Source organism: Pan troglodytes, chromosome 8 (genome assembly GCF_028858775.2).
Source record: "Pan troglodytes isolate AG18354 chromosome 8, NHGRI_mPanTro3-v2.0_pri, whole genome shotgun sequence".
Lineage (NCBI taxonomy): Eukaryota > Metazoa > Chordata > Mammalia > Primates > Hominidae > Pan > Pan troglodytes.
Genome location: NC_072406.2, coordinates 126,945,726 through 126,963,983, shown reverse-complemented (window position 1 = coordinate 126,963,983; position 18,258 = coordinate 126,945,726). Strand labels below are relative to the sequence as shown.

The window sequence follows — 18,258 nt, the reverse complement described above, 5'->3', positions numbered from 1 at the left end:
ATTTCAGGGAATATATGCTTGAGAACTGCAAAGCACTTTTGTTCTTCTCTATACTTATAAGTAATAAAACTGCATTTCTTGCTGGCCATGGTGGCTAATGCCTATAATCCTGGCACTTTGGGAGGCTGAGGTGGGTGGATCACCTGAGGTTGGGAGTTTGAGACCAGCCTGGCCAACATGGTGAAACCCCATCTCTACTAAAAATACAAAAATTAGCCGGGCGTGGTGGTGCGCACCTGTAATCCCAGCTACTTGGGAGGCTGAAGCATGAGAATCGTTTGAACTGGGAGGCAGAGGCTGCAGTGAGCCGAGATTGCACCACTGCACTACGGCCTGGGCGACACAGTCAGACTATCTCAAAAAAAAAGCAAAAACAAAAACAAAACGCTGCGTCTCCCTAAAGATTCATTCATTTAGTGTTAACTGAGCAGTTCCTATGCATTGTGCTAGATTCTAGAGAACCTGTGGGGACCCAAGATTAATGAGACAGAATCCTTGTCCTCAAGGAACATACTGACTAGCAGGAGAAAATAAAATGCACTTAAATAACCAGTGCTGGGGGACTGTAGTAACTGACATTAAACACATATGAATAGTCCTATTCGTTAAAAAAATGCAGACACCCACCACTTCAGGCTTTGGAGAAATATGTCATAAAAACACTGCACAAAGCAGATGTGTCACTAATTCTGAGGGGTGTTGTCTGTAGTGAGGTTTAAATGTAAATGTTTTTCCGAAGACAGGTACATACAGTGTACCTCACCACGAACATACATAAGCCTACATATTTCGTCTGCTTCTGATCTATGCTATGCACTTAGAAAACAAGTTTCAGAAATTTTTGAGAAAGAAATTCTCCAGGCTTAAGTTTGGGGAAAAAAATACATGCATTCCAAGTACACTAAGGTTATCTAAGAAAGCTTTAGCAAAAATGAACCTTGAGAAGAAAAATCTCAGCAAAACTGAGATATTTCTCATAAGTACACAAACAACTAAAAAAAAAATTCTAATATCATTATAAATCTTTAGAAATCCAAAATCATAAGACTGTTCCAGCCCTTTTGAAGCAAATTTGCAAAAGATGATACAAAATATAACGCACATCACAAACAACACACGATGCGCATGATGAGTGTTAAGGGCATGCGTAGTCCTTACCACCACCTAGAAATTTAAATTCATGAAATTTTACAGCTGAACTGCTTACCTAATTCGAGTTAAGAGTCCAGAATAGAATCCTAATTTACTTAGTAATGTAAAATAGAAAACAAACCCATCTATTGGAGTGGTTAACATTTAAAAATAACAAAACAAACAAAGACCTAACAACATCCAGTGCTGACGACAACACGGAGCAACAGGAGCTCACGTACACTGTTGATGGGATGCAAAATGACAAAGCCACTTGGGAAACAGTTTGGCGGTTTCTTATGAAAATACACACTTACCATATGATCCAGTGATCCTACCCTAGGTATTTATCCAAGTGACATGAAAACCTAAATCCACGCAAAAATCTGTGTGTGATGTTTTTCGTGGTTTCATTCACAATTGTAAAAAACTAGAAACAACCCAGAAGTCCCTCACTGGTGTATGGATAAACAACTGTGGTACATCCATACAATGGTATAGTACTCAACAACATAAAGGAACAAAATCATGGATGAATCTCAAATGCAATAAGCTAACTTTAAAAGCCAGAATCAAAAGGCTAATTACATTGCTATGACTTTTTGGGAAAGAGAAAACTATTGGGATGGAAAATAGATCAGTGACTGCTAGGGCGTAGGGGTGGAGAAGGGATGACTACAAAGGATCATGGGGTAGTGTGACAGAGCTGTTGTACATCTTGATTGTGGTGGTAACACAACTGTGTTCATCAAGCTCACAGAATGCAGACTGAAAAGAGTGAATTCTATTGTATGTAACTTATATCTTAATCCAAAAAAAGAAAAAGAAAAATTTATTTATGTATTTTGTATTATTTGAGACGGAGTCTCACACTGTTGCCCAGGCTGGAGTGCAGTGTTGCAATCTTGGCTCACTGCAACCTCCACCTCCCGGGTTCAAGGGATTCTCCTGTCTCAGCCTCTCAAATAAGTGGGATTCCAGGCGTGCACTACCACACCCAGCTAAGGTTTGTATTTTTAGCAGAGACGGGGTTTCACCATGTTGGTCAGGCTGATCTCGAACTCCTGACCTCAACTGATCCACCTGCACCAGCCTCCCAAAATGCTGGGATTACAGGTGTGAGCCATCGCGCCTGGCCAGAAAAATATTTTTTAAAAAACAAAAGAAGGCCAGGTGTGGTGGCTCACACCTATGATACCAGAACTTTGGGAGGCCGAGGCAGGAGGATCACTTGAGCTCAGGAGTTCCAGACCAGCCTGGACAACACAGGGAGACACTGTCTCTACAAAAAAACTTAAAAAATTAGCCAGGCGTGGTGGTGCACACCTGTAGTCCCAGCTACTTGGTAGGCTGAGGTAAGAGGATCACTTGAACCAGAGAGGTTAAGGCTGCAGTGACCAATGGTCGCGCCCCCACACTCCAGCCTGGGCTACAAAGCAAGACGCTGCCTCAAAAAAGTAAAAATAAAAATAAAAATAAATTACAAACAAGGACAAAAACAACATAATCATTTTTTCTAAAATATTCCAAAATGACTTCACTGCTGAAAAAAAGAAGTGAATGAAGGCAAAAAGTACAAAAATATATTTTTTACTTTAAATCTAGGAGTAAAATCCAAAATATCACTTGATTTAAATAAACTATGATTTGGTGACTATGGCTATCAAAACAGTACAAAATACTACAGCAATCCCAACTGCTATGAGGATGGAGAGATAACTCGTGCTTTTTTCCATCTTGTCCAAATCTGCACATGCCATCCTTATCCCAGGCTAGATTTCCCATGTTACATACTAGGGCAAGCTTGGCTGAAAATATGATAGCATATCAACTTCTGTGACTTGTCTATCTCTGATTCAACCTTCAAGCTGCCCTCTTTTAAGCCATGACTTTGTATCTGTCCAGTCCCTGTACCACCTCATATATCTGGCTCAACTGCATTCTTTGAAATTCTTTTCTCCCAGGAGAATAAAATAGTGATATTAAAGGAAAAATAATTCTGGGAAGTAAAACAAGCTAATAACCTGCAAAACAGAGCTCCTTCTAATATTATTCACAGAATTCAATTTTCATAATGATCTTAATATAACTACAGTTTGAAAGTTGATAAAAAGTGTATCATACCTCTAGGAAAAAGTTAACCAGGTAGGGGTCCTGTTTCAGCTTCGCACACACAATGCAAAGAAACTGAATCTCTTCATTTTCTGTTGGTGTTGCTAGGACTTCACCACAGAGTCTAATTAATTTCTGTGAAAACAATTGTTTTTAACTTTTTAAACTTAGGCTACTTTTTACAAATTTGTAAAATAACCATTCATTTACCTTAAGGATATTTAAATTTTTCATATAATGCAAATATCCTGCATTAATCAGAACACTAATGATATTTATAATTATCTATATCAAAATAAACTTACTAGTGGTAAAATTTTCAAGTTCATTACCATAAATAATTAACGAGTTATATAATAAATTCTCCTTCAGATGTCATGGAGGTAAAATCCAAGGAAAATTCATGTATAAAATTTTAAAGAGAATTAGAAAGACTGTAAGTACACTGTAAATACACTTAATGCTATGTGATGCATAAAGAAAGCTCAAGTATTTGCTAATTTGCATGTTAATTTTGGAATAATTTCATTATTTTTACTCTCAGAAAAATAATATAAAATTATTTCAACATTAAAAGAAATCAAACAAAATAATTTTATGTAGGGGGAACAAAATACCTGCACTGGCCTGTGCACGTTAATGTGTGGAAGTAGTGGCTGCCGGATTCTTCCCAGAAGTTTCGTATAGAAAACCAAAACCTGCTGTTTCATTCCCGGAGGACACTGGGTATAGGAAAAAAGGAAGCCAACAGGAAAACAACAGACAATGCAAACACATTTACTGAAAAGCTTAAAAAATTGGAGAGACAATGTATATGAATGTATTCCACCTTGAAAAGACAACGCAACTGGCCAGTTAATAACTGTCAGAATAAAATTTTCAATCAAATATTAATGACAGGTATTCTAGAAATAATATTGTATATCTGAGACCATAATACAGCATGTGAGACCACAGGCTCATGTAGTTACAAACAGCATGGTGATAATATGTTGTTGAGATTAGAGCTTGGTGCAGTCAATGTCAACCTGTTTATATTCTAAATGCTGGGGTAACATGAAACTGTAATAGTTAACACCCCGCCGGAACAAAGGCAAAATCTTGTTACTTACACTAATGACAGACATGTCATCAACAACTTTCCATCATATATATGTAGGAGTAAATAAAGCCTCCTAACATACATGTAAATAAAAGGAAACCTGTGGTGTAAACTGTTGTGATTTTATCCTAACATCATTTTAAATTAGAGCTGTGCCTCGGTATACACGGTTATACCCAAATCTGCACTCACTCAGTTCTGGTAGTCAGCCCTGTGGAACCCACATATGTGAAAATTCAGCCCTTTGCATAGACAGGTTTTGCATCCTGGAAATACTATATTTTTCATCCATGTTTGGTTGCAAAAATTCTGCCTATATGTGGACCTACACAGTTCAAACCCATGTTGCTCAAGGGTCAACTGTAAATATTCTTTGCCTATTATAATCATAATATAAATCAAATTATTTACATTATGATTATAATAGGCAAAGAATGTTTAATAAATTAGTTTTTATAACATGCCAGTTGTTTTATGTATTTGCTGAAAAGTAGGTAAACCCAATGATCACTCACACTGCAGATTAAGAGAGAATGAATTAACAAGGTTAAGTTCCTTAATTAAGCTGCTTATACTGCTTCACATTTCAAATACAGTTACAAAATAAGTATTTCCAAAGCATCATCATAGACATGCTATCTGGAAATAGTATAAACTATAATCTTATGCACAATATTTTTAAGCTAGCAAATACTTTACATTATTTAAACCACTAAATTATATTTACAATCACCTGTATTAAAATAAATTTACTAGACGTACAATTACTAACTTCTGCTCAAAAATCAATTAATCAATTTATTATTAACAATCCTTCTCTCCAAAGGACAGGAAAAAGGAGGAGAAGAATGAGTTGTAGAATATTAGGGAGCAGGTGTGTTTCCTAAAAAACATAAATTGAGTGAATTTAACTTAAAAGTAAATTAGAGTATTACAGACAGACAAAAGGAAATCATCTTGCATGCTACTATTCATAACTCTTTTTGTCATGAAAATGTGTCTACAGGTTTCTTTTGTTTTAGCCTAATTTTTTTCACATATATCACAGAAATTCACAGAACTATATAGACTTTTAGGGCTGGGGAGGCCCCTTAGCAAACACTTCCTGGATTTTAAAGAGGAGGAAGATTAACCAAAGAGACTTACAATGGTCACAGTGTGTGAATAATGATGTCAGGACTGGAAGCCTGGGCCCCTAATCTGAACCCAAGGCTCTCCCGTTCCCTCACTCGGCCACACGGCTGGAAAACTTGTCTCTATAAGTAATTTGAAGGTTTTGGAATATAAAATATTATTGATATCATAATTTCAGCTTTGTAAAGATTTTTCAAAATTCATCAGGCCTAAAAAATATAAATTGGCTCCACTTAACAGTTTAGTTAGTGTCAAAATAATCAGTGACATTCTCTTTCAGGACTATGACAAATAATTCCTATTTTTCAATCCTATTTTAACTGACTTCCTTCTATCTCTTTTTTTATTCTGAGCTCATGTACTTGAGTTTATTTTCATAAATGTTTACATTGGAATTCTAAGCAGCCAAGTACAAGTTGTTGTCTAGAGTGTTTGGAATCTTTCTATCTCTATGGACATATTTGTATAGGCTACACAATTTTCTTTTTTCTACAATCTTAACTTGAATCCTGCCATGTTCAATACGTACCTTTAAAATCAAGTATTTGGCAGCTTCTTTATTCATAAGACATTAATGCATGTACTAATGCCCAAGAACATGGTGTGGATTAGGAACTTACATCAGCTTTCCCCAAGGTATATAATGTTTCCAAGATCTTGTGATGAAGCAAATATTCCATACATGGCCCCGTCTCTCCAGATTCCCGTTCATTTTCTTCTTGAACCAGTATATCTAACATCTGTTCCAGATGCGATGGAATATTTGTATCGGTCACTGGGGCTTTATCATCTAAACAATAAAAAACACTCATCAAATATTTAAACATTTTTAAACTGCATATTTGCACCTAAAATACTCTGTATTTCCCTTTTCCTATTCAAACTGAGAAAAATCTGAACTACACACTTAAGTGAGGTTTATAAACACAGTATGATTATTTCTGCTAGAATTTAGATGATGCATTTTGTCATATTCTTACCCCAAAACTGAATCAATATTCTGAAATATGGCTAGGCACAGTGGCTCACGCCTGTAATTCCAGCACTTTGGAAGGCCGAGGCAGGTGGATCACCTGAGGTCAGGAATCCAAGACCAGCCTGTTCAACATAGTGAAACCTCCTCTCTACTAAAAATACAAAAAAATTAGCCGTGTGTGGTGGCGGGCGCCTGTGATTCCAGCCACTCAGGAGGCTGAGGCAGGAGAATCTCTTGGACCTAGGAGACGGAGGTTGCAGTGAGCAGAGATCGCACCACTGAACGTCAGCCTGGGTGACAGAGAGGGACACCATCTCAAAAAAAAAGTCTGAAATATATTCCATAAGCTAACATTCATCTATCCACAGTAATTCAGAAATAAGAGCTATTTATGTGGGAAATGGGAACATGACCAGGAAAAATACATGTCACATCAAAAATGTTCTATGTGTATTTATAATGAAAATATTTTTTTTCACTTAGCCAGTTCAGAAGATCTGAACTTTAAGTCTCTTTAAATAGAAATAGGTTGGCCTTGAACATGAAGGCAAATAACCTGGGATATATGAAGAGGACAGATTCTGTTTTGGATTGCTACTACATTACTTTGTAGGATTGGGAAATCTGTCACTTAATATCCCTAATTCATTTTCTTCTATTACAATGAGAAGCCAAAAGGAAAACCCTCTATTAAAATTACTGACATCTCTCATTAACGTATAGCTGTTTTCCAAAATCTGTTTTTCAAAGTTGCTTCTCAGGAGAATTTTTATTAAATATTATTAATTTCTTATAATAAAATAAAAATTTAGTGATATTTTTTAACATATCACAGTTAGACTCAAACATCCCACGGTTTTATCAACCCATCCTTATTATACTAAGGTTAAATTACTCTTAAAAATGTGAAGTTTTATAGAACATTTAAATACAAAATACATTAGGAAGCGCCAAATTCTTTACTTATGTCTCTATTTTCATTTACTTTGTACTTCTATAGTTTGAACAACACAATTCTGGTATGCTATGTACTGATATGCTGCTTTGTCTGTATGTATACTAACACAGAAAACCATAACACTAAGCCTTATGGAGAAAACAATGGATAGAGAAGGGTCACCTTTGTTTTCAGGAGGACATATGTCTCAAGTTTGATATGGTATGGGACAGTTGTTAAAAGCATGGGCCCTGGAGTTAGACAACTTGGATTCAAATCTTGGCTCTGTCACTTTCAGCTGGATGAACTGGTGCAAACTATGTAAGCATCAGTCACCAACATCTATAAAATGGAACTAATAAACACTAGTGAGTACTGTTATATGAATTCAATGTAATAATAAAGCTCAGTCCTTAGCACAAAGAATTCAAGAAATGTTATGTCTCATTTCATATTCTAAAATGAGTAGCCTAGCACTAGTAAAAGATGATTTGTAAGCTTACTTGTAATTTACTTTTTAAAAATGTGTTTTCCCCATAATTGTAGCCTTTATATACACAAACGCTCCAAGAAAGAATGAATGTTCAAGCTCTATCCACACTGGCTTCCTTAAAGTTCCTGGGATGTGCCAAGCGTGCCACATGCTCTGGCCTGAGGGTTTGTGAATTAGGTCTCATTCCCGAGACATCCTTCCCCCAGATATCTAGCAGGCTTGGTTCCTTTATCCTTTAGATTTCAGCTCACAAGTCATATTGGGCAATGAGGTTTTCTCTAACCTAAAATAGCCAACTGTCCACTCCCACCACCCCAACGTACTCTTTAGCCTGCTTCATTTTCCCTTGATGCTTATCATCTGACACACTATACGTATTTGTCTATACACTGTCTGCCTCCTCCCAATCAATACATAAACTCTGTGAGGACAGCAGTGTTGTCTGTTTGACTGACTCTTCTATCCCCCAGTGCCTCAACAATGCCTGACACACAGTAGTAGGTGATCAACAGGTATATTTTTAAATGAGTGACTGAATCTTAAAGACAAAGATAAGATTGTCTATAAACTTAAATATAAAATAACTTTGAAGACTTACTTAAAAATATTTTAGTATTTCACAAATTTTCTGTTTAACTTTCACAAATTTTCAGTTAATATCAGCATTGTTCCTTACCTGAAGTCTCTATGTAGTAATGGGTAATTGCCTTCCAGTGATAAACAAAATCTTCTTGTAAAGGAAGAGAAGGTGCAAGCTACACAAACAAAAGACCACAACAATTAAGAAAATGGCATTGAAAGTTTCCCATAACTTATAACTCTGTATTTATCTATTACAATGCAAAGGTAGCATAAAAATAAGGGGTGAACTTTGTTTTTATATGTCAGATATTAAAGAGAAACAAAATAAGTCAAATCCAAGAAAGTAAAAATGAGTTATCAAGAAGAGGAAAAACATATTTATCAACATTATTATTAAACTACAGTATCGAGCTTTTTTTTCCTCCCCTGACACTTTTTTAAAAGTAGGTTTCAGGCTGGGGGCAGTGGCTCACACCCCTAATCCCAGCACTCTGGGAGGCTGAGGTAGGTGAATCACTTGAGGTCAGGAGTTCAAGACCAGCCGGGCAACGTGGTGAAACCCCATCTCTACTAAAAATACAAAAATTAGCCAGGCGTGGTGCCGTGCGCCTGTAGTCCCAGCTTCTGGGGAGGCTGAGACAGGAGAATCGCTTGAACCTGGGAGGTGGAGGTTTCAGTGAGCCAAGATTGCGCCACTGCACTCCAGCCTGGATGACAGAACGAGATTCTATCTCAAAAAAAAAAAAAAAAAAAAAGTAGGTTTCAGAGGTATATTAAATGAAAACAAAACAATATTCTATTACTGACATATCAGTAAATGAAATTACTAATAGCCAGGAATCTTTGTACCTAGGACTTTGAAATGCAAAACAGTAAAAAGCTGCTATGTAATTAGTTCCACATCATCACTACTAAAACATATACCAAAGTCAACTTCGTAATCAGATTAAAACTGTACCCTACATTCAGTGACATACAAATGTAAATCTTTTCTTTTTTAAGCTTGGATTAGGCAGTGCATATTTTTAGCAAAATAACTACTTGAACAAGATACTAACAATTTAAATTCCACAAAGTCAAAAATGCTCAACATTTTAGCTCTAAAACTTACTCCAGAAGTTTTATGCCCAAAATTATATCCCCTCAGCCATCTTATAGCAAACCTACAAGTATTTCAAATGTGTGTTAAATGGATAGAAAAAGATTTGCATACACTTTCTACATTTCTTTTCCTTAAAGAGTGAAAGAAAGTGAGAGCTCCCCTAGTCCTAGTGTTGTCAGAGGCCTTTGAACCACAGCAACTCCATCTTGAACAGGAGCTGGGTAAAATGAGGCTAAGACCTGCTGGGCTGCATTCCCAGGAGGTTAGGCATTCTTAGTCACACGATGAGACTGGAGGTCACAGGTCCGATATCACAAGATGCAGGTCATAAAGACCCTGCTGATAAACAGCATTCGGTAAAGAAGCTGGCCAAAACTCACCAAAACCAAGATGGTCACAAAAGTGACCTCCAGTTGTCTTTACTGCTCATTATACACTAATTGTAATGCATTAGCATGCTAAGAGCCACTCCCACTAGTGCCATGACAGCCTTCAAATGCCATGGCAACGTCTGAAAGATGCCATCCTTATATAGTCTAAAAAGGGGAGGAACCCTCAAGGCTGAGAATGGCCCACCTCTTTCCCCAGAAAGTTCATGAATAAGCCATCCCTATATAGTCTAAAAAGGGGAGGAACCCTCAAGGCCGAGAATGGCCCACCCCTTTCCCCAGAAAGTTCATGAATAAGCCATCCCTATATAGTCTAAAAAGGGGAGGAACTCTCAAGGCTGAGAATGGCCCACCCCTTTCCCCAGAAAGTTCATGAATAAGCCATCCCTTGTTTAGCATATGATCAATTAATAACTAGAAAAATAGCCAACTAGTAGCTCTTGGGGCTGCCCTGCCTATGGAGTACCCATTCTTTTGTTTCTTTACTTCTCCAGAGTCCATTTTCATAGACTTCCTCTAAACAGATGACCTAAAAGAGGTCATGTTATTCTTGCACTTCTACTGGTACCATTTTGATTTCTTGGTGTCCTCAGCATCCACTTCAGAGCTGGCAACCCTGTCGAAACAATTTCCGAACTATTGTCCAAATTAGAAATATTGGTCATAAACACCTTAAGTGTTTCAATCAAAAAGATGAAATGTATTTATGGAATAAAATAGACCTGAAAATATTTCAACAATTATCAATATCTTCCACTGTAAATCGTACTGTGTTAAGAGAATAAAATATTCACCTTATTTTCAAGAAAATAAAAATAAAAAAGACTGCAAGAAAGGAGTTAAAATCTTTGGGAGTACTTTAACTTCAAGGAGAACATGGGGAGAAAAAAACTTACGGGAGATTGAGGGAAAAAATTAGGAAGAAAATTAAGAATCAAAGTATTAACTTGGGAAAACAGTATCATCTTCCTAAAATGTTTAGATAAAAAAAAGTTTTAATCAGCCACTTGTTTTTAGAATGTTCTCAAAATAATAAAACCTCTTCCTAATTTTTTTGGACCTGACTTCTATAGACTACCTTTATACAGTTAAGTGCATTCACGAGTGGGAGAAACCCAAATGAAATTTGTTGTTTCAGGAACTGTACCTAATTTCTTAAGTGTAAATGCTATGATTTGTTAAATTTTTCCAAGGCAACCTCCTGGGTATATGAGGAGTTACAGTATCCTTTTTCCAGATTATTTCAGGAGTGGGATTTAACTGTATTTCAAGGGAATTGAAACTGTATTCTCTGGTCACCAGACAGAGAAGTCTTACTGCATTTGTGTCAGGACCCTTGTTGTAGGTTACAGTCAAATTCAAAGCAGAATGGTGTTACTTTGTGAATACCTCCCTCCAGGAGTTAGATTTAAATAAGAAACCTATTTAACTAGAGAGTTAAACAGTTCTCAATTGCTAATAACTTAGATTAGTAACAATCTTGTTCAAACATGAATAAATGTCCTTATTTATGTAAAACTTTCTAGTAAACTTTCATTACTAATTCTAACATGCAAATTACCTGTTTTATCATTGCATAAAAATATTGATGCTCTGAGTTAAAAAAAAAAGTGTGAATCAGTACCAAGAGATTCCAATTTAATTTTTTACAACACAGAGAATTAAATTTTTAAAAATGCATGCAATGACTATCTCAACCCCAAGTTGACATGAAACCCTTAACTAGACTTCGCTTTCTCTGCAAAGCTTGACCAGGCTCTTCCTGCCTAGGATGGAGTCCCTATATACGCCTTGATACTCCTTTTTTTTTTTTTTTTTTTTTGAGATAGAGTCTCCCTCTGTCACCCAGGCTGGAGTGCAGTGGCGTGATCTCGGCTCACTGCAAGCTCCGCCTCCCAGGTTCACACCATTCTCCTGCCTCAGCCTCCTGAGTAGCTGGGACTACAGGCGCCTGCCACCATGCCCAGCTAATTTTTTGTATTTTTAGTAGAGACAGGGTTTCACCGTGTTAGCCAGGATGGTCTCGATCTCCTGATCTCATGATCCGCCCGCCTTGGCCTCCCAAAGTGCTGGGATTACAGGTGTGAGCCACCGGGCCCGGCCTATGCCTTGATACTCTTTACCAGCTGGCTTGCTCTCTTTTATCCCATATCCCACTTTTGTCATTGTTTAATTATTCATCTCTTCCACTAGCTTGTCAGCTCTATGAGGGCTGGAACTGTATCATCTTTTTCATCACTCAATCTCTGGTTTCCAACTCAGGCATGACACAGAGTTAAGTATTTGATAATACTTAACTAATACATAATACATAAATAACACAGAAGTCACTGCCTTTTAATGAGTAGTTATGTGCCAGGTGTAATACTGCAAATTTTGCACATACTGTATGATCTTAAACTCTTGTGATAAACCTATTTTGCTCAAACTCTGAAGACTCAAAATTGGTTAACTGACTTACCCAAGGAAACACTGCCTTCAACTGGGAGTCTTGACTGTGTCCAATATACCCATCACACAAAAGTATCTAGATGGATAATTCAGATGAAAACTAGTGTTCTAAAAGCCACCTCTGCTTTTACTGTGTCTCATGTATCATCAACATTCCACTCCCAGATTTTATTTTATTTTTGAGACAGAGTTTTGCTCTTGTTGCCCTGGCTGGAGTGCAATGGCGTGATCTCGGCTCATTGCAACCTCTGCCTCCCGGATTCAAGCGATTCTCCTGTCTCAGCCTCCCAAGTAGCTGGGATTACAGGCGCATGCTACTGCATCTGGCTAATTTTTGTATTTTTAGTAAAGATGGGGTTTCATCATATTGGTCAGGCTGGTCTCGAACTCCTGACCTCAGGTGATCCGCCCGCCTTGGCCTCCCAAAGTGCTGGCATTACAGGTGTGAGCCACTGTGCCTGACGCCACTCCCAGATTTTTTAAATGCTTCTTTCTGCCCCCGGCTTTCCTAGTGACCTTCCCCATCTTCTCTGCCTCTCTAAAGTCTTGCTCACTTCCTTCCAGAGAGCCTTCTATAACAACTCCAATCCTAAATGCTTGCTCCCTTCTCCTATAGAGGTCACTGGCTAAACCAATCATCCAAATGACAATAATGGTTGACTTTTACTGAGCACTTTCTATATGCCAGGCACTGCACTAAGCACTTCATGTACATTATCTCATTTTAATCTTCACAACAATTCTATGATAGGTTTAATTATTTCCCTTTATAATGAAGAAATGGAAATGTATACATATCAAGTAACTTGTCCAAGTGTAGAAGGAAGGGACAGAGGCAGGAATGGAACATGATTCTGTCTGGCTCTATGGGCTAGAACACATTCTTAGGCATTCCTTATTCTGTAATCTAACGTGTATATTTGTTTTGTTTCCCATATGAGACTGTAAGCATTGTGACCAAGGACACAAGCACACCAAGTCCACCTTGTTTCCCTCACTTGGAGCCATGCTTTCGTGGTGACTCAGAAGACATGTGCTGAATGAGTGAAGGACTGAACCTAGAGATCACTTGTTGGAAAAGAATATGCCTGAGAAAACATGAGATACATTTGATTTGTGGTTTGAATTTCCAGGGCACAGGAGATTTTTAAGGAATTGCTAGTCTCAACAATCATCATGAACTCTTAACTATAATTTGAAAAGAAAACATTGCACTTACATTCTGAAAGATGACTTCCATTAAAGGAATTAGCTAAAATGATAAAACTCTTCCCTGACACTGTCCTTTATCCTCTCTGGAATAAATCTGCCCGCAAGGGTGGAACTGGTTGGAATTTAAGAGGAACATGCCCTTGGCACATTCCCTAGTGAGGACTAGGCTCTCAACAAATACCAAATTGTACTACATGGAAAGTGTTTTATCTATCTTTTGAAGAAGTTGTGTTAAAACAATCCAATCTAACCCCGGAACTAACTACAAGAAAGGCCTGAATTCAGACTTGTGACATGTGGCAACTGGCTAACGAACAGATTCATTTCATAAGACTCTTACTGGCCAATCATTTCTATACTGAGAGAAGACTGTCATTTCTAAAAAGGGAGGCAGGAGTTACATTACAGTTCTTGCTTTTAATCAAGAAGGTGTGAACTTATCTTCCATACTCAAAATGCAGTCTATCAGCTTAATAACACATTTTCAAATTTTAATTTTGGAAAATATCTTAGTCATATTTTTCACGTTGTAAGTAGTTGCCAGGGAGTGTGGAGAAACCATTAATTAAACAGTAAGAAAAACTCTATGTTTAAGCCTCACTTAAATGAATACATCCGGTCAACACTAAAAAAACTATTTGGGCCAGGTATGATGGCTCCATCCCTATAATCCTGGCACTTTAGGAGATGGAGGTGGGAGGCTCACTCAAGCCCAAAAATGTGAGACCAACCTGGGCACAGTGTCTACATTGTGAGACACAGTGTCTACAAAAAATTTTTTCAAAAATTGAGTGTGGTGGTGCTGGCCTATAGTCTCAGCTACTCAGGAGGCTGAGGCAGGAGAATCGTTTGAGCCCTGGAGGTTGAGGCTGCTGTGAGCCATGATCATGTCACTGCACTCTAGCCTGGGTGACAGAGACCCTGTCTCGAAAAATAAGTAAATAGTTAATTAAAAATTAAAAACCCATTTGAAGGCTTACCAATTAAATAAGGAAACCCGGAAAGTAATCATACCAAAATGGTTGGAAAAGCATTACTCCACAGACTGATCCAACAAAATAATGAAAAAAGCTCATGTCAGCATCCAGGTATTTTCTGTCTCTGTATAATCCTGATAACTATGTTAATTGGAATACTGCATCAGGAAATGCTAATTGGGCATACACATGAACAGGAACACAAAGAAGAGCTAATGAAATGAACTGAGGAATGGTAAGATTGGTTCATAGAGGAAAATATCAAGCAAATTAATAAACAGAACTGAATAACTGGAAACTAACCTTGGGCTACGAAAAAACTATCCAAATACACAAGGATGGCTTATTCATCATTGCATATGAGTTCATTCCCAAGAGAGAATGTTAAAAGGGGGGAAAAAAGGTTAGTATAGAACATCAAACATTTTTCATGAGATTTAACCTCCTATCAAGATAAGATGGGTGGTGCCACAAATGAAAACATTAGGTCTAAGCAAATGAAAACATTACACTTCTAAATGCAATGCATTAATTTCAGGACTAGGTGAACACAAGCCACTCTAACTTTTTCTCACTAACCTCAGCAAAGTAGGCTAAGGATATTACAGAGCAGGAGCCAGATAATTTGGCAGATGCTAATATATACAATTATAAAAAGATAACGAGGACAAGAAAACACAGGCCTCCGGATAAAAATGAGCCTTTACTAGGAGAGCAGGAAAGCCGTTTTTCTTTTTCTAAGTACTTATTTCTGTAAATACTAGCCTGATGGGTAAAGGATATAAATATAGTCGGTATCTGTGGGGGACTAGTTCCAGGACCTCTCTTCCCACCCCTAAGATCTGAGGATGCTCAAGTCCCTGTTATAAAATGGCATATTTTCATATAACCTATGCATACCTGTATACTTTAAATCATCTCTAGATTGCTTCTAATACCTAATACAATGCCTACACATCACTTCATTCACATGGATTCAAGGCAGTACTTGAATATGGCAAATTCAAGTTTTGCTTTTTGGAACGCTGCAGAATTTTTTTCCCCCTCAAATATTTTTTTACTTGAGTTTGGTTGAATCACAGGTGCAGAGCCTACGGATAAGACAGCTGACTGCAATATAGTAAATTTTGATTACCAAGTATCTCATTAAGTATTCCCAAGTATCTCATATATTCAAGGTTAAAATAAAATGATTCGGGCCGGGTGTGGTGGCTCACACCTGTAATCCCAGCACTTTGGGAGGCCAAGGCGGGCGATCACTTGAGGTCAGGAGTTCGAGAGCAGCCTGGCTAACATGGTGAAACCCCCATCTCTACCAAAAAAAAAAAAAAAAAAAAAAAAAAATTAGCCGGGTGTGGTGGTGGGTGCCTGTAATCCCAGCTACTAGGGAGGCTGAGGCAGGAGAATCGCTTGAATCCGGGAGGCGGAGGTTGCAGTGACCTGAGATCACACCCCTGCACTCCAACCTGGGTGACAGAATGAGATTCGGTCTCAAAAAATAAATAAATAAATAAATAAAATTAAATGATTCTTGGTATTTTTAAAGAAAACAAAATTTAAATGTTTTAATAAACTGCAGTTAAATTCTTTCCACAAAAGTAGAGTGTGTATAAGCAAGAAAAAACTAAAAGTTGTCTTGAAGTCTACCACTGTCATTTCCCTCCGTGTAATACTGCTCTACATTTATGAAACCCTGTTTTTCCTGTTTGATACATTTTCCCAAGAGCTTGCCCTAGAGCTAAATTTTTTTAACGCTTCCCATGTATCACTTAAATAACAATTGTACTAAAGTTTGTTTTTATTACTGAAGGCAAAAACTCCATTTTTGCCTGCCCATAAAAAATCATTGTTGTATCTGACATTTTTAAAGTGTACATTTTAAAGTGCCCTATCACATAATATGAACATAGGAAGAGAATGTCATGTTAAAAATTAGCAAAGTAATTGTTTCTGCACAGAATGCATTTTTCAATTTGGACAGTTCTCCCAGAATAAAGTAAACAAGTGAAGCAACTAGCATTCTTACTAGAACAGTGACAAGGCATTTTCTTTTTAGTTTCTTTTCACTTATTAGTCTATTAGGATACCTGAATACTGTCTCTATGCTGGTGTCTAAAACCCTCAAAGGAGAGTACAATTGCAGGATAAACGAAGAGTGTCCAGGAAGAGAGCTAGACAAGAAAGGAAACAGATGGTCTCTGTGCTCGGTGAGCTTGGAAGCTGTCGAAAGCAAACTCGACTGGACCCTCCAAACTCCTATTTCAGATCAATACATAAGGTTCAGCTGAGTTCAGCCTCCAGGCCCAAGAAAGCAAAAGCCAGCAACCCGGGGGCTGGTCGGCTGCTCCCTCGCCAGGGACGCCCCACAGCGAGACCATGCCTCTCCCACCTCTACCCCCGAAAACCAAAACAAAACAGAACCAAGCCCAAGCGGTGCTTGCTCGTTTCTTTTGTCTTGCTCAACGCTGACCACTTTTTTTCCGGAGAAGGTTAACGTTAAGGGAGCCCGGGGGAGCTCTCTGCGACCCCGCCAGGTGCTCCCCGAACCCCCGGCCCCATCAGAGGAATGAGGCGACCACCGAGCGGCGTTGGGCGGCCGGGTCCTCCCCGGCACCCCCGCCCCGGCTCCTGGAGGAGGGCAGGGACTGCCGGCCTGGGGCAGCCAGGGACCGACGGGACCCGCGCAGAGCCAGGCCCGAGGCCCCGGGCGCCCCCACGACCCGGCGGCCACCCAGGGCGCCCGCCTGGGGCCTCACCCCAACCGGGAACAGGGCCTCCGAGGGCCGGGCCAAGGCCGCCCGGCTTGTCCCCGAGGCCGCCGGGGAGCGTAGGCCGCCGCCATCCCCGGCCTGCCGTGCGCCCGCAGCCCGCGGCCTTACCGCCTCCACGGCGTGCTGCAGGATGGAGGTGAACTTGGAGAACATCCTGTCCCGGGACTGCAGCAGCCTCTCCCGGGACGACCTGGAGAGCTCCTCGATCCGCCGCCGCCGCCCCTGCTGCGGCTGCCGGGGCCGCTCCAGAGTGAAGGCCGGTGCGGGGCGGGGAGGACGAGCTGAGGATCGAGGCAGGGCCTGGCCCGGCCGCTTCAGGTGTGCGCGGGCGGCGCGGCGGCTCCGGAGGGCGCCGGGACGCGGCGGGCGGCGAGGAGGGCGTTCGGCGCGGACTCGGGGCCCGGAGAAGCTCCGGCGGCGGCACCGGTTGGGACACGGTGGCAGCCCGGCTCGGGTTCCTTCCGCCCGCTCTGCCCGCCGCGGCCTGCAGGGGGCGCCGCCGCAGCCCGGGGAGGCCCGGCCAGGCCTGCCCTGCGGCGGGGCCGCTAGACGCCGCGGGGGCGGGGGGCGCGCTGAGGCCTCGGCCTCGCGCGGGGCTGGAGGCGGCCTGTGGGCAGCCACCGCCTTCTCCCGGCTTTCTCAGGGCGCCTGGGACACCGGCTTTCTGACATTTTTACAGCTCAGCGATTCTCAAGAGTTTTGTTTCTCCAGTGGAAGTAACAGGCTGACTTTGTAGGGACACGCAGCCGTCCATATATGCGTATAGTATTCAGAGGTTCTTCCTGTAAGGACCGATTTGGAAGACTCGTTAAGAAAACAGTGTTCTTTAAGCAAATATTGGCAATGGATTTAAATGCTCAGATTTTGAACAACTCGACTGCAGGTGAAA

General features: G+C 39.9%; 1 protein-coding gene across 3 annotated transcripts in view; it reads right to left on the bottom strand.

Moving 5' to 3' along the window:
• Nucleotides 1–17,885, bottom strand: part of FHIP2A (FHF complex subunit HOOK interacting protein 2A) — a 79,249-nt gene extending 61,364 nt beyond the window's left edge. For all 3 annotated transcript variants that reach the window (XM_016919430.3, XM_016919428.3, XM_016919429.3), the window contains exons 1-5: nucleotides 17,478–17,885; nucleotides 8,562–8,640; nucleotides 6,100–6,269; nucleotides 3,861–3,965; nucleotides 3,256–3,378 (exon numbers count right to left, since the gene is read on the bottom strand). In XM_016919430.3, the coding sequence (XP_016774919.2) occupies nucleotides 3,256–3,378; nucleotides 3,861–3,965; nucleotides 6,100–6,269; nucleotides 8,562–8,640; nucleotides 17,478–17,522 (522 nt within the window). In that variant the 5' untranslated portion in view covers nucleotides 17,523–17,885. The remainder of the gene's footprint in view (nucleotides 1–3,255; nucleotides 3,379–3,860; nucleotides 3,966–6,099; nucleotides 6,270–8,561; nucleotides 8,641–17,477) is intronic.
• Between the last annotated feature and the right edge of the window lie 373 nt (nucleotides 17,886–18,258).